The sequence below is a fragment of the Topomyia yanbarensis genome, unplaced genomic scaffold (genome assembly GCF_030247195.1).
Source record: "Topomyia yanbarensis strain Yona2022 unplaced genomic scaffold, ASM3024719v1 HiC_scaffold_169, whole genome shotgun sequence".
NCBI lineage: Eukaryota > Metazoa > Arthropoda > Insecta > Diptera > Culicidae > Topomyia > Topomyia yanbarensis.
The window spans coordinates 31,104-45,627 of record NW_026683348.1 but is presented as its reverse complement, the minus strand read 5'-3'; the positions used below and the strand labels follow the sequence as shown (position 1 = coordinate 45,627).

The 14,524-nt window shown below is 37.1% G+C and overlaps 2 protein-coding genes across 3 annotated transcripts; both read right to left on the bottom strand.

Annotated features, from left to right (window-relative positions):
- Positions 1-3,353: 3,353 nt before the first annotated feature.
- LOC131694836 (coiled-coil domain-containing protein 43-like) lies at positions 3,354-4,459 on the bottom strand. Of its 2 annotated transcripts, none has more exons than XM_058983343.1 (3): positions 4,168-4,459; positions 3,872-4,087; positions 3,354-3,818 (listed from the first exon to the last, which is right to left on the bottom strand). In XM_058983343.1, exons 1-3 carry the CDS (start codon positions 4,318-4,320, stop codon positions 3,558-3,560), a joined length of 630 nt encoding a protein of 209 aa, XP_058839326.1. In that variant the 5' UTR covers positions 4,321-4,459; the 3' UTR covers positions 3,354-3,557. The 2 variants fall into 2 exon arrangements, with proteins under 2 accessions (XP_058839326.1, XP_058839327.1); XM_058983344.1 differs by having other exon boundaries at positions 4,164-4,289.
- A 7,771-nt stretch (positions 4,460-12,230) lies between these two features.
- LOC131694837 (succinate dehydrogenase [ubiquinone] cytochrome b small subunit, mitochondrial-like) lies at positions 12,231-12,698 on the bottom strand. Its single transcript, XM_058983346.1, has one exon. The coding sequence runs from the start codon at positions 12,696-12,698 to the stop codon at positions 12,231-12,233; it is 468 nt and encodes a 155-aa protein (XP_058839329.1).
- Between the last annotated feature and the right edge of the window lie 1,826 nt (positions 12,699-14,524).

Here is a 14,524-nt window from a genome sequence, read left to right as displayed (position 1 = left end):
CGGTTCCTCTTCCGATAGTGCTTGGTCGGAAGGGTGGTTGTGGCGTGGTTCGCTATTACTGAGTACTTTGAGACACGTCAGCATTGTATTTTCCATCCTTCTCAAGACGTTACGATTTCGCTTCAGTATCGTTGACACTTCCAGTGAGTGCGTGACTACAGGGGTGATTAGGGAATGATACAGTTTCTTAACTATCGGTCATCCGAGGCGGTGATCGCGAAGGAAGTTGCATAAGCTGTAGAAAGCTTTTTACGCTTTTTTATGCGTTCGACGGTGGTTACTCTTCTTGAGAGGGAGCTAGTTATGGATGCCCCGAGGTATCTCATTTTTGATACCACGGTTAGCTTGTATCTACCAAACTGTTGCATTTCGTCTTTGCTGATGTTGTTTATATCGAACGGGTTTCGAAACATGACTTTCGATTTGGTTCAATGTTTGCAACACATGGTGCAACGTCAAAAGGAATAGTATTGGGCTTACTAGGTATCCTCCTTCTTTTTGTGAACCATTGGACAGATGCTTCTCCGTTAGGCATGCTTTTAACATCCTGTTTGTGAGACCTTCCGAAACTCCCATCGAAGTCAGAATGGTTGCCGTTTTTGGTATGTAAATTTTATCGAAAGCTTCTTTTAAATCCAGTGAGACTATTATTGTTTGTTTTCCTTTGCGCCATCGTTCATTCAGGATATTTCTCAGCACGAATATTCGGTCTGATGCACTTCTGGCCTGTTGAAACGCCATCTGGTAGGTTTTGTGGTTGTGTTAGTTTTGAGTTGGAGATCTGCAATGTTTGCGCCCATGTTGCTGGCACGATATTTGTTCTGATGACTTGTGTTATTAGTTGCACTAGTTTGTCTATCATTCCCTTTGAACCATATTTCAATAGTTCATCGTTGAAATCTACTATTATTGCAATATGAGATTGCAAGTATTTAGGGAGTTTGTTAGTAGTGACGTATCCGATTAGGGTGGAAAATTCTCCGTTGGTTTCATTGGTTACAGGCCTTACTTACGTGGAGATAAATAGAATTCGTTCTTCTAGAGCGTCGCAGAGATACGAGCAAGAGTTGGCGCTGATTCTGAAGAAATTTTGCGCATCGTTGATGGTTTTATGAATGAGCATTGCGGTGCTATCTCCTTCTCTTGGTCTGGTGGCGTCATCGTTGACGTTATACCAAATGAAGTCGTTTGTTTCCATACTGCACCCTGGTAGTCTGGTTTCTTGGATAGCAGCCAAAAATACTCCTTGTTGTACTAACACGTTATTTATTTCGTTTCTTTTGTTCACTGAGGAACAGCGTCGCACGTTCCAGGTTGCAAATTTGATTCTTGTAAGGTTTGCGTGGTTATTTCGGTCATATGCGCTGTGCTTTCTGTTCATTCTGTTCGTGTTCAGTACCTGAACTACACTTTCGTAATGGTTTATAATTGAGTTGTTCCTGTTACGTGTTGACTGGCGGTATGCGACTCGTATGATTCCATTGTGGGCGCCCGTCCCCACTCTGCTGTGTTTCCAAGATATCTAGGAACACACGGAGCTGTTCATCCATGCTGTTATTTAAATATGTTGTTTCTGATCCTAATACTTGTGCCATGAGTATTTCGCGATAATTTGCTAGATTATTCCGCATGTGCTGGATCACTCTTCGCCTTAGATCACATATTAATATGTAGTGGTTATCGCTATGTACGTTTATTATAGCTGAGAATAGACAGTGGCCATCCCGTTGTATCAGCCTTACCAGAACGGCGCCGCTTTCTAATTTTACAACTTCCATTGTAATATGTTCACTCCAGTCAGTCTCACGTATCGTTTTGAGTTGTTTATTTCGGTGTTAGCGTGCGTCGATGGGATATAGGAAAATAGAAACGAGAAAAGGCAATTAGTAAAGCGGAATTTAACGAGTTGTACTAGCTACGCGGGCTAGCGGGTTTGTATGTTCTCAGTTGAGGCTACAGATTCGTACTAGGTTGAATGTAAGTTGTCATAGAAAACGGACAAATGAGCTAGAGTGAGTTACGTTACAATTAAAATGTCAGGGCAAAGCATAGATAGATGGAGTTAGAACACAAATATAGATTATTTTAGCAAGCATGAATAATGTTAGGGCAGAGTACAGAGCAAGTAAAGGCGCTTTAATTTAGGCTTATTAGCCAGGGCAAGGAGTAAATTCCTCTGCCCCATCCCCAAGGACCAAAGGAGTGACATTAACCTTTTTAGCCAAGTCACTCCCAACGATATATCCCAATCCCCTATAAACTGAAACGGTCGGTACGGTTGTCCTCGTTTCTTCCTCATTCAAGATTTAAAACGATTCGTTAGTTAAATTATTCATTAAAAATGCCTTAAAGTTTTGAAACACCTTTTAACCCACGGCACACGGAAAATGTTCTCTCATAAACGTTTGCTCAAAAGCTCTTTAAAATCCACCCCAAACCCGAGTTAAATCAAACCTAACCCTTCTCTAGTGTGGAGGTCACACTAGACACACAGCAAAATCTAGTGAAGCTGAGGAGTACGTTTGGACTCAGGACCGAGCGGGACGCGACCGTTAAAGGAACTATCTCATTGGGTGTGGTATCGTTGGAATAATCCTGATCGATAGCATCTTACAAGCGAAATCCTCAATGTCCAACCTTCAAATGTTTTTGGTACTTTTTAACTCGAATGAAACAGCTTCAACCCTTATCTATTCCTCAGACTACAAATGTGTATCCCTCATTATTAACCGTTGAATATTGTTGTTAGAATCTCATATATTCTTGCACGTTGAAAAGTTGAGGAAAAATCAGGAAACAACTGGTTTGAGTACCCAAAAAAGCACAATCAGTACAAGGGAATCATTACTGGTCCAATCTATTCCGCTAGCCTAAATTACATTTTAATTTGTGCTATCTCGCTGGCACATAAAAAACTCCATGGCATTCATCCAATCTCAATATGACAAGCACTCAACTGTACCTGTTCTACCAGCTATGAATGCGCAAACTATAATAATTTTGTTAATTTGTGCTGTAAAGTCGATGTCTGAGACAGCAGTTGCCACCAGGACAAGTAGGTACAAAAAACTATGAATTCCAAAATCAAGTTTATCATTTTGTTCTAGAAGCTGAAAAGTTCATCTCACCATTTGCTATACAATCCATGCTAAAACTCATCTATCCAACTGGTTCGGAGCTGTACGATGATTACTACGACCCAGAGTATTATGCAAGTTACGCTGAGTACGCTCCAGACGACTACATCTATTTCGACGAGCTCGCGAAAAATCTACCAATACCGGGTTCCTATTGGTACTATTCCTACTAAATCAATCAAGGACTTGTGATAGAAATCGTTAATAAAAAAAATATTTTCAACGTGACTGGCTGCAAACTATCATTCGAGGCAAAATCGAAGCCTGCAATTGCTGTTACCACGACGGGCCGATCAGGCTGGCTTCAATCTCCGCCTCGAGCACTCGAGATGGTGGCTTTGCAGGTTTAATACATTATGGATGACAGTTAAAATGAGAACATGCTTACATTTGAGTTCCGTGGTTCACCCTTCAAGGGCGCTACCGGCGCCGTTCTCCCTTGACGGTTTTACGCTTTTCCTTCTTTTCTTCGCGTAGTTGTTTCTGTTTTTCGCGATCCAGCCGATCCTTTTCCTTCTTCTGTTGACTTTCTAGCTTTGATTGCTCGCGCTTCTCCCGTACCAGCGCGGCCACATCGGCCGCATTGGTATTTCGCGTCAGTCCACCCTCAGAAGACGTACCTCCGGCTGACCCACCGGCTCCCGGATCATCCTCTGCATCTTCGTGATCGCTTTCAGAGAGCTAAAAGTTTAAGTAATAAAATCAATGTCAATTTTTTCAAGCAGAACTCAAACCTGACTATATTGCGACAAAATCTGCTGTTTGATCCGTCGTTCCTCCTCCGTATACTCCCGCTCGACCTTTTTGGCTAGTTTCTGGTTTTCCAGCAGTTTTGCTAGCTGCTCGTCAACGTCAAGCTTTAAGCTAGGACCAGTTGCCAGCGGTTCCACCGAATGGCATATTTTCCACTTGTCCAAGATTTCTTTGATGAATGAATTCAGATCAGACTCCTGCGTTTGAAAGAAACAAAACCAAAAAACTAATTAAACCTACATATCGGTAAAGTACCGGCGAGCGGTCACACACTGACAATGATCTCCGCCAGGATGCCTTCGAGAGCTTCGATTTTCTCATCGTTGCTCTCATCACCCTCCAGAATGCCCGTAATGTAGGAACCGAAAATTCCCTCATCGGTGTTAAACTCGCGCAGTTTGCCATTCAGCCACGAGCTGAATCCGTCCATCGTGCAGCGTGCACGGTTCGCCAAACGTTTTAGTGATGATATTCGGGCAGATAATAGATGAAAATAGCTGCACCTTTAAAAGCACACCACTTTTTCGCGAATTTTATTCAGACAAGCACTGATTGACAGACGAAAATGCGTTTTGTTGACATTATTCTCTGTGTGCTGTCAGATTTTCTGTCAGCGTTGCCAAAAAAGCTGATGCAGCGGAATTTTTTAATCTATATCGATAGGGTAGCCAACCTGAAACACGCGGATACGAAAAACTACCAAAAATTGAGCTTTTTTGACTCAATCTCGCATAGGCACAAAAATATGCTAAAAATATAAATTGTAATCGTCACAAACATACGTTTGATGTGAAATCTGCTATAAAACGAATTTCTATGTATCAAACTTTTATAATTTTGATGTACGCCACATGAATTTCAAAAGTTTTCACATGATATTTTTAAGTGCTGCTAAAAATTGCAAAAAAAATCATGTGTGAAATCACAATAGATTCAATATAGCGAATTTTATGAGGGAATTGCCTCAAAAAAATCGATCCGGCAATTTTTCCAGAACACCAGCTCCACCTTTTATACACGGCCCTAATCACTCATTTTCTGGTGGGTTACCCCTCAGGCTTTGGAACAATTTTTCACTAGTGGTCTATGCCTAAGACAAGACGTGACAATAAGGGGGGCCATTTTTGTTCCAATTTTATGTCAGAATGTTCCAGCTCCTGATTGGTAAATTCTGACGTTTTGCACCGTACGTAATGTTACTGCAGGGATATCGAAATTATGTTTTGCAGTGTTGCTATATTTATAGGAAAAGATTGTCATTACTTTTGACAAATAAAATTATTATCGTTAAAAAAGTAAAAACGACTAAATTGAACTGAAATTGCGCGGCAAAGTGAAACAAGTATTTATCATGCATTTACCGCATACGTGGTTGATCAACTTTAACAAAAAATAAGACAGAAATCACACTGTAATCTAAAATTATTCAGAAAATGGCTTCGTCAAACCTTACTAAACAACCATGACATGGAAAAAACGTGTCCTTCATCAATATAGTGAATTAAAGACGCAAAATTTTGTCGGCATAAAATAAATTAACAAGACTATATTTTCATTAATAGAAAACAGCAACACTGTTCGGAAGATTTCGGCAGGGTGAAAATGTGCGAAAAGAAGAATGCCGAAGGAAAAATAAGAAGCCGATTGTCACGTCTTGTCTTAGGTCTATGCTCATATGCTTGTTTATACGTCAGTGGCGCCATAATTTCAAATCCGGCCGTTGTACCAACTACAAATATATTTAAAATGACCTTTAAAGCAGGCGAAGCATTGTTTTCGAGTGTTATGTCTGATAGTCTCTGTTTAAACTGCGAATAGCTGCATTCCTTACGTTATTACTGTAAATAAATTGTTGCCATAGTTCTTCCTTATTGTAACATATTTCAATTCTGGTAAAAATCGAATGTAGTTGAAGAAATTCCCCAAGTAACCACGAAACCGAAAAAATGGCATCAATTCGGTTCTATATTCGCGTATAGAACAAGTGTAGCTGAGCTTATAGTAATCATATTGTACATGAGTACTGCTCAAAAGCCACTTTTGTGACAATATATTCGGCTGATATACAGCCTACTCCCACTTTTCCACTGCGCCGCCTACACGGAAACAAAAAACTACCTAAAATTGAGTTCCTTTGACTCAATCTCGTGGTATCGTGGGGGAACTTAAAATTAGGTAAACCGTGTTGAAGGTAGTTTCCATTTAACCACGGCAAAAATTACAACTCATTGACAGGTTTTTTATACTCAAATTTAAGTTGAATTTACCTAATTTTGAGTTCACCCCAAACAACTCAAAAGTACCTTCCTCCACGGAAGACCTCGACTGAGTCGAACCTCTCGTTTTGTTTTTGATAACACTAATAAGTGCGAAAGCGACGCACAACTCAAAAGTAAGTTAAAAGAACTTTTCTGCAGGTTGTTTTATTTAACCGTGTATGAATTAATCTCAAAACAATTTGTGTAGTTGGTAGAACCCACTGGTTGAAAAAAAAAAAAAAGCAAAACGAAAATGGAGGAATAAGTTTTTATGTCTTTTTCTATCTTTCGTGATCCATCTGTCACACGTGATTCATTTTTTTTTTCAGTACAGCGCACGATCCACGCTCGAACTTCTGCTTCTAGAAGATATGGGGATTAAGTTGTTCCAGTTCGCTTACTGTTTGATCCATTTGGACATTTGGTTATATGAATGATATTTATCGTTCTTAAATCGAACTCACTGACGAACAGAAGCATGGTTTTGGGAATATTTTATGTCTCAAATTACCTCCCTTACTACACTAAACTAAAATTTATTTATCGCAGTTTCGTATCATTTTATGACTCAAAGTATTGGTCCCCGTTAATTTGTTTGTGACAAATCTCCGAACCCCATAAGCTTTTCTTGTGCTTACAAAGTGCGCCATATCATATTTGTTTTGATTTGGAATTCATTGTTTTACATTAACAGAAATGTCAACTATTAACGGCATTTCAACGGTATCGTTGACTACCGCTTACGGCTTTCAACTAAAGGGTTTTTAGGTTCTAAAGTTTAGCTTCTTATACCTATATACCGTCTATTTTAATGCTTAATGTTCGTAATTCTTTTTCTCAACGCTTGCATAAAACTGATATAAAGCTTATAAACATTTGTGAATCCCATGTAAAGGTTACAAACATTGGAAAGCTGTTATATAGTCCATATGGTCAAGACTTCTGTCTGTCACGTTACATTTTTACGCATATTTCATAAAATAAGTCAGCAAAAACGATAAAACCAGATTCTATCACAACTGCACAGTATTAAGGTCACTAAACCGCACATTTTTTCTACAGAAAGTTTTTTTTTTCTATCATGAACCGTTTTCACTTTACTGTCATTTTGATACGTCTGTCACGTTACACAATTTTCGCAGTTAGTTTGGAGGTTGCCTGACTAAATAGAAAAAGTCTGTTCCGTTGGCCCCCAAATTTGCATGAACACAGTTTAAACAACGTCGTTGGTTTAAAGTTGAATCTTGGAAAACAAGGAAGAGTTTGAAATATAGTTTTCCTGAAGAAAAGCTTTCGATTTCATGGAGTATTCTCAATGATCTGTCACATTACAACCAGAATCTATTACGTTACAGTTCTGCATTTTTATTGAAGCAAGGATATCAAGACAGTCGTACACAAATCATCCTGGATCTAGGAACTGAGGATTAGCGGGAAATTTCATATTTATTTTGAAAAACATTTTGGTTTTGATGAACAAACCGTGAATAACTTTTGAAAAGGTCGTAGTTTCACGAAGTAACATTATGTTGTAAGAAAATCTAAAATAACTTAAAAACATCTGCATTTTGAAGGACAATTTTTCATGAGCATTTTGAATTGAAAAACCATTTTGAAATACATTCTATAACTAAATTATTTAAAGAAAAAAATTAAATAAAAATTAAAAATTAAAAGAATTTTTGCAATATGTTAAAACTTTTTATTGTTATTTTCTCTACGATACAATTGTAAACTTTTTTTATTTGCAGTTAAATTTTAAACGTGCTATGTTTTTGTGTTTGGTATTTGACATTTTTTTAGATATTTTTGTTGAAAAAAAATCAGAATATTTCCAAAAAAAAATTCTTGAGAGCATTTTGCTTCGAAATGATATTTAGAATTAATATTGTATAAGAAAATTATATTTATGGCTGGCAAATACTAAGAAATTTAGAAGAATACTTGAAGTTAAAAATGCTTTCTTACTAACAACCAGACTTCCCATGAACATTGACAATTTTGTACATGTGTGCAAAATTTCGTGCACGCGTTCAACCTCAAACATACTTCGTCTCGATGTATAGGTTCGCCTGGAACCTACGTGTGCGCACACCGTGTACATACATGGGGTTCGGTTGTGCAGGCGAGCATGTGCACGTGTTTAGGTACGAAATAGCGTGTTTGAGTTCGTACACGAAGTGTAGGTTTAATATGAGCACCGAACAAGAGCGAACATTGTGTGCGATGTGCATGTGGGAAAATTGCTAATAACTTCCTAATAGTGCAATTACTGTTTCTTCAGTTTTTAAGCTTTCGTTAACAAAAAAGACATTGTTTTCCTGCAATTGTATTTTTACTGTTTTGTTTTTTTTAACAATGTTTTTGAATTTTTAACATTTTTGTTGTAATTTTTAATATTATTTTATTTTATTATTTGAAAAATTTCGCCAAAAAATATTCACACAGAAGAATTAATTCCCTAAAACTCGCTATCATATCGTTTTGCTGCACAAATAACGAATTTCGAACAATATATATTGAAAATAGTGCATTCAAGATCTCATACGCTCTTTTTAAATATTACTCTTGAATAAAAATTGTTTGTTTAATATTGTAAAATATTTAGTCTCCCATATAGAAGAAACGTAAAAGGTTTCATCAGAATCAAAGATGGTCACCATTCTTAACGTAATTGAATCAAACTTGATGGAATTGCTTTACAGCATAAAAAATCTGTCACGTTACATAAGATAAACTGTGTTTTCTAAAAAATAAATAAAACTTTCACAATAGTTTCAATAAGCAGACAATTTTTATTCAAGAGTAATAGTAAGAAAAAATGCAGGTTTGACATTGTATGCATGCTGTTGGTGTGGTCCACAAAACTTTTTCGAATTTTTGATCTGTCACGTTACAAGTTATTTGGTTTCCATTACCTTACAACTAAAAATAAGCAATAATCCTAGGGGCAGATCACTTGTGATGCATTTTTAAAAATCAGCGATCAAAATAGAAATTCATAATGTATTTTGCGTTGCGTGCTATGTTGTTTGCGTTGCGTGTAAGACGTCAAAACCCTACAGAAAAACTAGCCCTACATTTAACAAAACGTCGAACAAAGTGGATCAGCGTAGGACGTTTGTTAAACAAACTTTTCTGCGAGGCAGTGCAAAGCTGATGCAAAAATGGAAATTGAATGAATTTTTTTTTTTCAATTTGATGCAAATTTATTATACATTCTTAGAGTGATCTGCCCCTAGCAATAATCCATATTCATCTCAATTTTCCAAGTAATATCATCAAATTTAAATTTGTCTACGATGGGAAAAATAATGTGGTTCCAGGCAAAAAACTGAAAATATGGATTTTGCTTACCTTTTTATCTCATAACGGTCTTTTAATTATTTTCAGGCCATACAAGTAGCGTCAACAAACTTTTATAAATGACAAACTTGGATTTTTTTCTGGGATCACCATTCCTATTTTTTAATATTAGAGGTTATATACATACGGAAAACAAACAGTTTGATGCGAAATTTAATAAAAAAAATTTCGCCTGTGGTTGCCATTTCCAGAGCCTTGTCCAATTAATGCTTACTTTTGTGGTCAGTGATTTTCTGGGTTGCTAAAACATCGTCGCAACGGAAAAAATATTTTTTTCCGCGGAATTTTGTCTCGTGTTGGAAATTTGTATATTTTGACATTTTGTGTTCTAATCTGTGCATCTAATTTTGCCGCTTTAATCCTATTGCCGTGTCAGTGATGTGCAAAGTTTCCTCCTATCGAAAAAAAATCGTGGTTGCAACGCAATGACTTACCCTCCGTTGTGCTGAAAAATACCGATATTTCTAAAACGAATCATTATACTTTTACCTCCTGATTAACCCTCGAACGTAGCACTTGCGTTTTCCATCCTAGAACGTTGCACTGGGGTACAAATGTACCCCACGCGTTTGATCGCAATTTTCGCAGGTAAAAATGCAAATAAAAAAAATGTATAGTACACCATTTTCTTCGTTTTTTAATTGCAAAAATAGCTGTGTAAGTGAAAGTACGGAATTTATTGAATTAATGATACATAACTTAGTTTGAACAAAATAAAAAGTGAAAAAAATCGCTGTTTCGACTTTTTTCACAAAAATTACTATAATTTTGCGAATTTTCAACCGATTTGAAAAAAATCAAATGATTCTAAAAGTTAAATGATCTTGATACGGAAGAAAATTGAATTTTGATATTTGAAAAACTGCAATTATTTTGAAGAGTGAAAGTTTAAAAATCGGTAATACATTGGTAACAATGTTACTGTTACAGCTGTTATTGTGCGCAAATTATACTTGCGAGCCTTTGCTTTGTAAAACTATAAAAAATTAACAATAAAACAATAAAAATCAGCAAAAATAAGAACGATTTTTTGTTCCGCTCCAAAATTAAATTAACATAATTAAATAAACGTAATCGTAACGATTATATAATACTAATTGTTACTACCGTAGTAAAACAACCAGTATTTAAACTGGTGTTGTCACGAATCACATTTCCACTGACAGCACGAAACCTGACGAAACACTAACGGCAACCGTACACTGGGGTACAAATATACCTCACGCCAACTTTGACACCAGCTTCCACGAAGGCCATAAGCAAACTGGCTATACCATCTTTTCCTACTCTTACTAGGAACTCTAAGGCTGTGAACCATTTGGCGATTTTTTAACCTTTAGTTAAAATTTGACAGTTCGAAAGTTATTTTCTCTTGAATGGAAAAATTCAACCGAGAGAGAGAGAGAACCATTTCAAAAGTTGACATATGTATAGTTATTTAGAACTGACAGCTGCGATGACCACAAGTTGGTAGAGGTGTGGACAATTGTCGATATTTTAAAATTAGTTTTTTTCTTATTACATTAAGTATGACAGTCATAACCTCGAAAAGGTCATGAAATAACCCAAACAAATCTTAACACAACACGTTATCGTTTCCATGTTTATCCCTTAATTTTGTATTAAAAAATATTGACAACCTCAATTAGGTACAGAAAATGTTTCCACCTTTTTATTCTGCACAAGATTCTGCATCATGGGCAAAATTTTAACCATCGAGCTGTCAAATTTGGAAGTGTCAGATTTTAACTAAAAGTTAAAAATTTCACCAAAGGGTTCACAGCCTAAATTGAATTATGGTTAGGGTCCTAGGTCGCTAAATGCCGAATTCTCGTTCTTACACGGCCCTAAAGAAGGCGTGGGGTACATTTGTACCCCAGTGCAACGTTCTAGAGTTAAAACAAACCTAAACATCGTATATATCAGCTATTAGAAGCAGAACTTCCAGCAAATATTTCAATAAGGAAATTTTAGTTTAAACGTTGAGGTTAGCCGATAGTTCTGAACAACTATGTTCATATTTAATGAACACAACCTTACGTGTCATTTAAGTCAACCAATTCTAACCTTATCCATTTTTTAGCTAAATTGATATTGTCATTATCTCATATGTTTGGTCCGAATCCAAGAGGTGCGACATTTGGTAATAATAAGCTCAACTGCTACAATAGGCACAACACTCAATTATATGTCATCTGTGTATGTTAGTCAGAGCGCCAAGTGCTTATCGAGTGTCACGTGCTGTTTACGAATTGCTACGGAAAACATCACTAACTACCTGCATCTCCTGGCTTTATGTGATAAAACTTATCAAAATAAAAATATATAATTTATTCTATGGAATTTATTTCACTTCGTAAATAAAGTAACTTTCTTTAACTAAACAACTATCTAAAATTGATGAAACTTGCTTAATCATGAAATTTTATCGATTTGCCACTAACAAGATGATCAAACATTTTTCCTAAAGTACCCTTAAGTTATTCTCGAGTCCCTGATGATTGATGCAGCCTTTATTCACCTTATATAGCTAGACTTATCACTAATCATGTTCCATAACATTTCTTCTTACAGGAACATTTTAGTAACAACACACACAATAAAAATTAAGCACCTAGGTACTCCAATTCTCTACACATCGATAAAATTTCACAACTAATCGCATCGACAGAACGCATCTATTCATCACTTTCCGTTCGTATTACTATCACCACGCCTACTGAGTTCTCTGCTCCTTCGGCTTCACGGTCCAAATCTTTCGAATCGTATTGCTCAGCCCGATATCGTTGAACGTTAAGTGCAGCAAACCCCCGAGTGTAGCAGCTGACAAGATCAGAACCGTACCTTGGGCGGACTTTTTCGCCAAACCGCCCAGGGCTCTAGGGTTAACGTAATCCATTACAATGGCCGACAGTCCCAGCTGCTGATGGGCTACCAGTGTGGTAGCTAGCACGACATCGGTGACCCGGTTGGGGTATACCAACCCGATCGGAATTGATCCGACAAGTGCCCAAGTGCACAGTTTGGTCGTCCACCACGTTTTCACATAGCTCTTGACGGGACCGGATGGACCGGTGGCACTGCAGTACAAACGCACCGTCGGTGGCTGTCGGGCCAATGCCTTCGAAATGGTGCAATTTGTTGTTGCCAATCGCACTGGCACGCGAACAAATTTGCTTGCCATTTCTGTTCTGTGTGGGATGGAAATTACTACTGCGCCGCCGAAAGTTGATCGAACTTTATCTGACGAAGCTGAGATAAGATTCCGCGGTCAACTGACCGGCGAAAAAAGAAACATTATGCTAGAAAATGTATGTACGTGAGCAAGTCCATGATTCTCGGTATACGCGGTCAAGCACAAGGTCAAAAATAGAGGGAAGCGGGAGACCGAAAAGTACGCAAATTTATGGATACATATAGCTCTCATTCGGTTTGTGTTTACGGATGGATACAAAATAAACTTAGGGGAGCAAGAGGTAACACTGACACCATGAGAAATGAAACTGTTTTGAAGCTCAAGAAGCTTAATATAATTATCTTTTCCACGTAAAAAGTTGTTTGGAAACTAGTTTTAGTAACTATTATTGATTTTACTTAACAAAGATCCAGTGGCCGTTCAATTTTCCTAGTTTACGAAAAAAATACCAAAAAAAAAAAAAATTTATGGAGAATGGATTTTTTAGTCTAATAGAAAAACGTTCTATTTTCAAACATTATGCACCGTTATAACATAAGTGTTATAGCATCCAGAAATTTATGAACGATGTCTGAAACGTTTTAAATAGCAAAACATACAAAAAGTTGTTGTTTTCAAATGATTATCTGACAGCTGATTCAAGTGGTTAAGATCGTTGCGTATCCAAATTACCCCAAGTTCCCCTACAGCAAAGTCCGGTGGATCTGATAAAAACAGCGATTTTTGATTTTTATAGCAGTGAAAACAAGATAGGCTGAGATTTGCTAAGTTGTGTGCGAATCTCGCACATGATAGGTGCGAATGAAGATATGCTGTAGTTACTCAATACAGTACAAAGTTTAATATTGAAGGTATCAGTAATCGTTGTGTTCTCTGTTTCGTGGCTCAAGCTTTGCCATCTCTTTCGTTTTTCCAAATCTTTCAAGGTATCTGCCAATACATATGGTAATGAGTCTGTTTTGACCCTAGTGCGGATAGCGTCGAACTACATTGTTAGCCCTCTCCTGCCCATGTTGTTTATAAGCTGCAACGTTTTTGAACAACTATAACTTTTGGTTTAGGCAAAATTGGTTCACCAAACAAAATTAAGGCTAATAAATGTGAATAGCACTTTTCATTTGAACACTAACACTTACATGTATTAGTTCTAGAAATGAAGTTTTTGCAATTAGGTTTTACACCAACCGACGTAACCCCACAAAATGAGCCGGATGAACTTCGTTTGACAATTCTCGGTGGTTTGTTTACATGAAAGGTACGTGAGTTCGAATGTAATAGATGAGCACCCGTTGCACTCGCACTCACGCAACTGACAAGGTAAACAAACCACCGAGAATTGTCAAACATGAACTTTATTCACCATGAGTTCATTCGTGTCGTCATCTTGTAGAACTCAATTTATCTGATTGGATTCTGATGGAGCAGTGCTGCCAGGGACAGTTTACGTTGACGCCGAAAAATAATATTTTGAGATAACTTCGTTTATTTGCAATAACGTTGAAAACTGATAAATCCTATCATTTTTAACCATTTTCGACTACGTTTTTCACGTTATTGGACTATTATAAATATTCTAGTAGAAATGTATTGAGCATTAATAGGTAAAAATTGCGCAGCTTCTAGCACTACAAAGGATACACTTATCTATATGAAAGAAGCTTTTTCGGGTTTCTTGACCCCATCGATTTCAGGGAAAAATAGTTTTGGAACTCTATATGCAATATAAAAAGGTTGCGCACGAAAGGGTTAATTACTCAGCCTACAATCGATTGAATGGCTTTAACTTAGTATCAATATCAATACAAGCCAATAGT

Bases quoted from the DNA above. Each gene is read 5' to 3' on its own strand.
- LOC131694836 (XM_058983343.1), bottom strand. From the start codon at position 4,320: ATGGACGGATTCAGCTCGTGGCTGAATGGCAAACTGCGCGAGTTTAAC. The intron at 4,088-4,167 runs GTCAGTGTGTGA...TTTCAAACGCAG, and splicing joins GCATCCTGGCGGAGATCATT to GAGTCTGATCTGAATTCATT. The intron at 3,819-3,871 runs GTTTGAGTTCTG...TTAAACTTTTAG, and splicing joins TTTTGTCGCAATATAGTCAG to CTCTCTGAAAGCGATCACGA.
- LOC131694837 (XM_058983346.1), bottom strand. From the start codon at position 12,698: ATGGCAAGCAAATTTGTTCGCGTGCCAGTGCGATTGGCAACAACAAAT.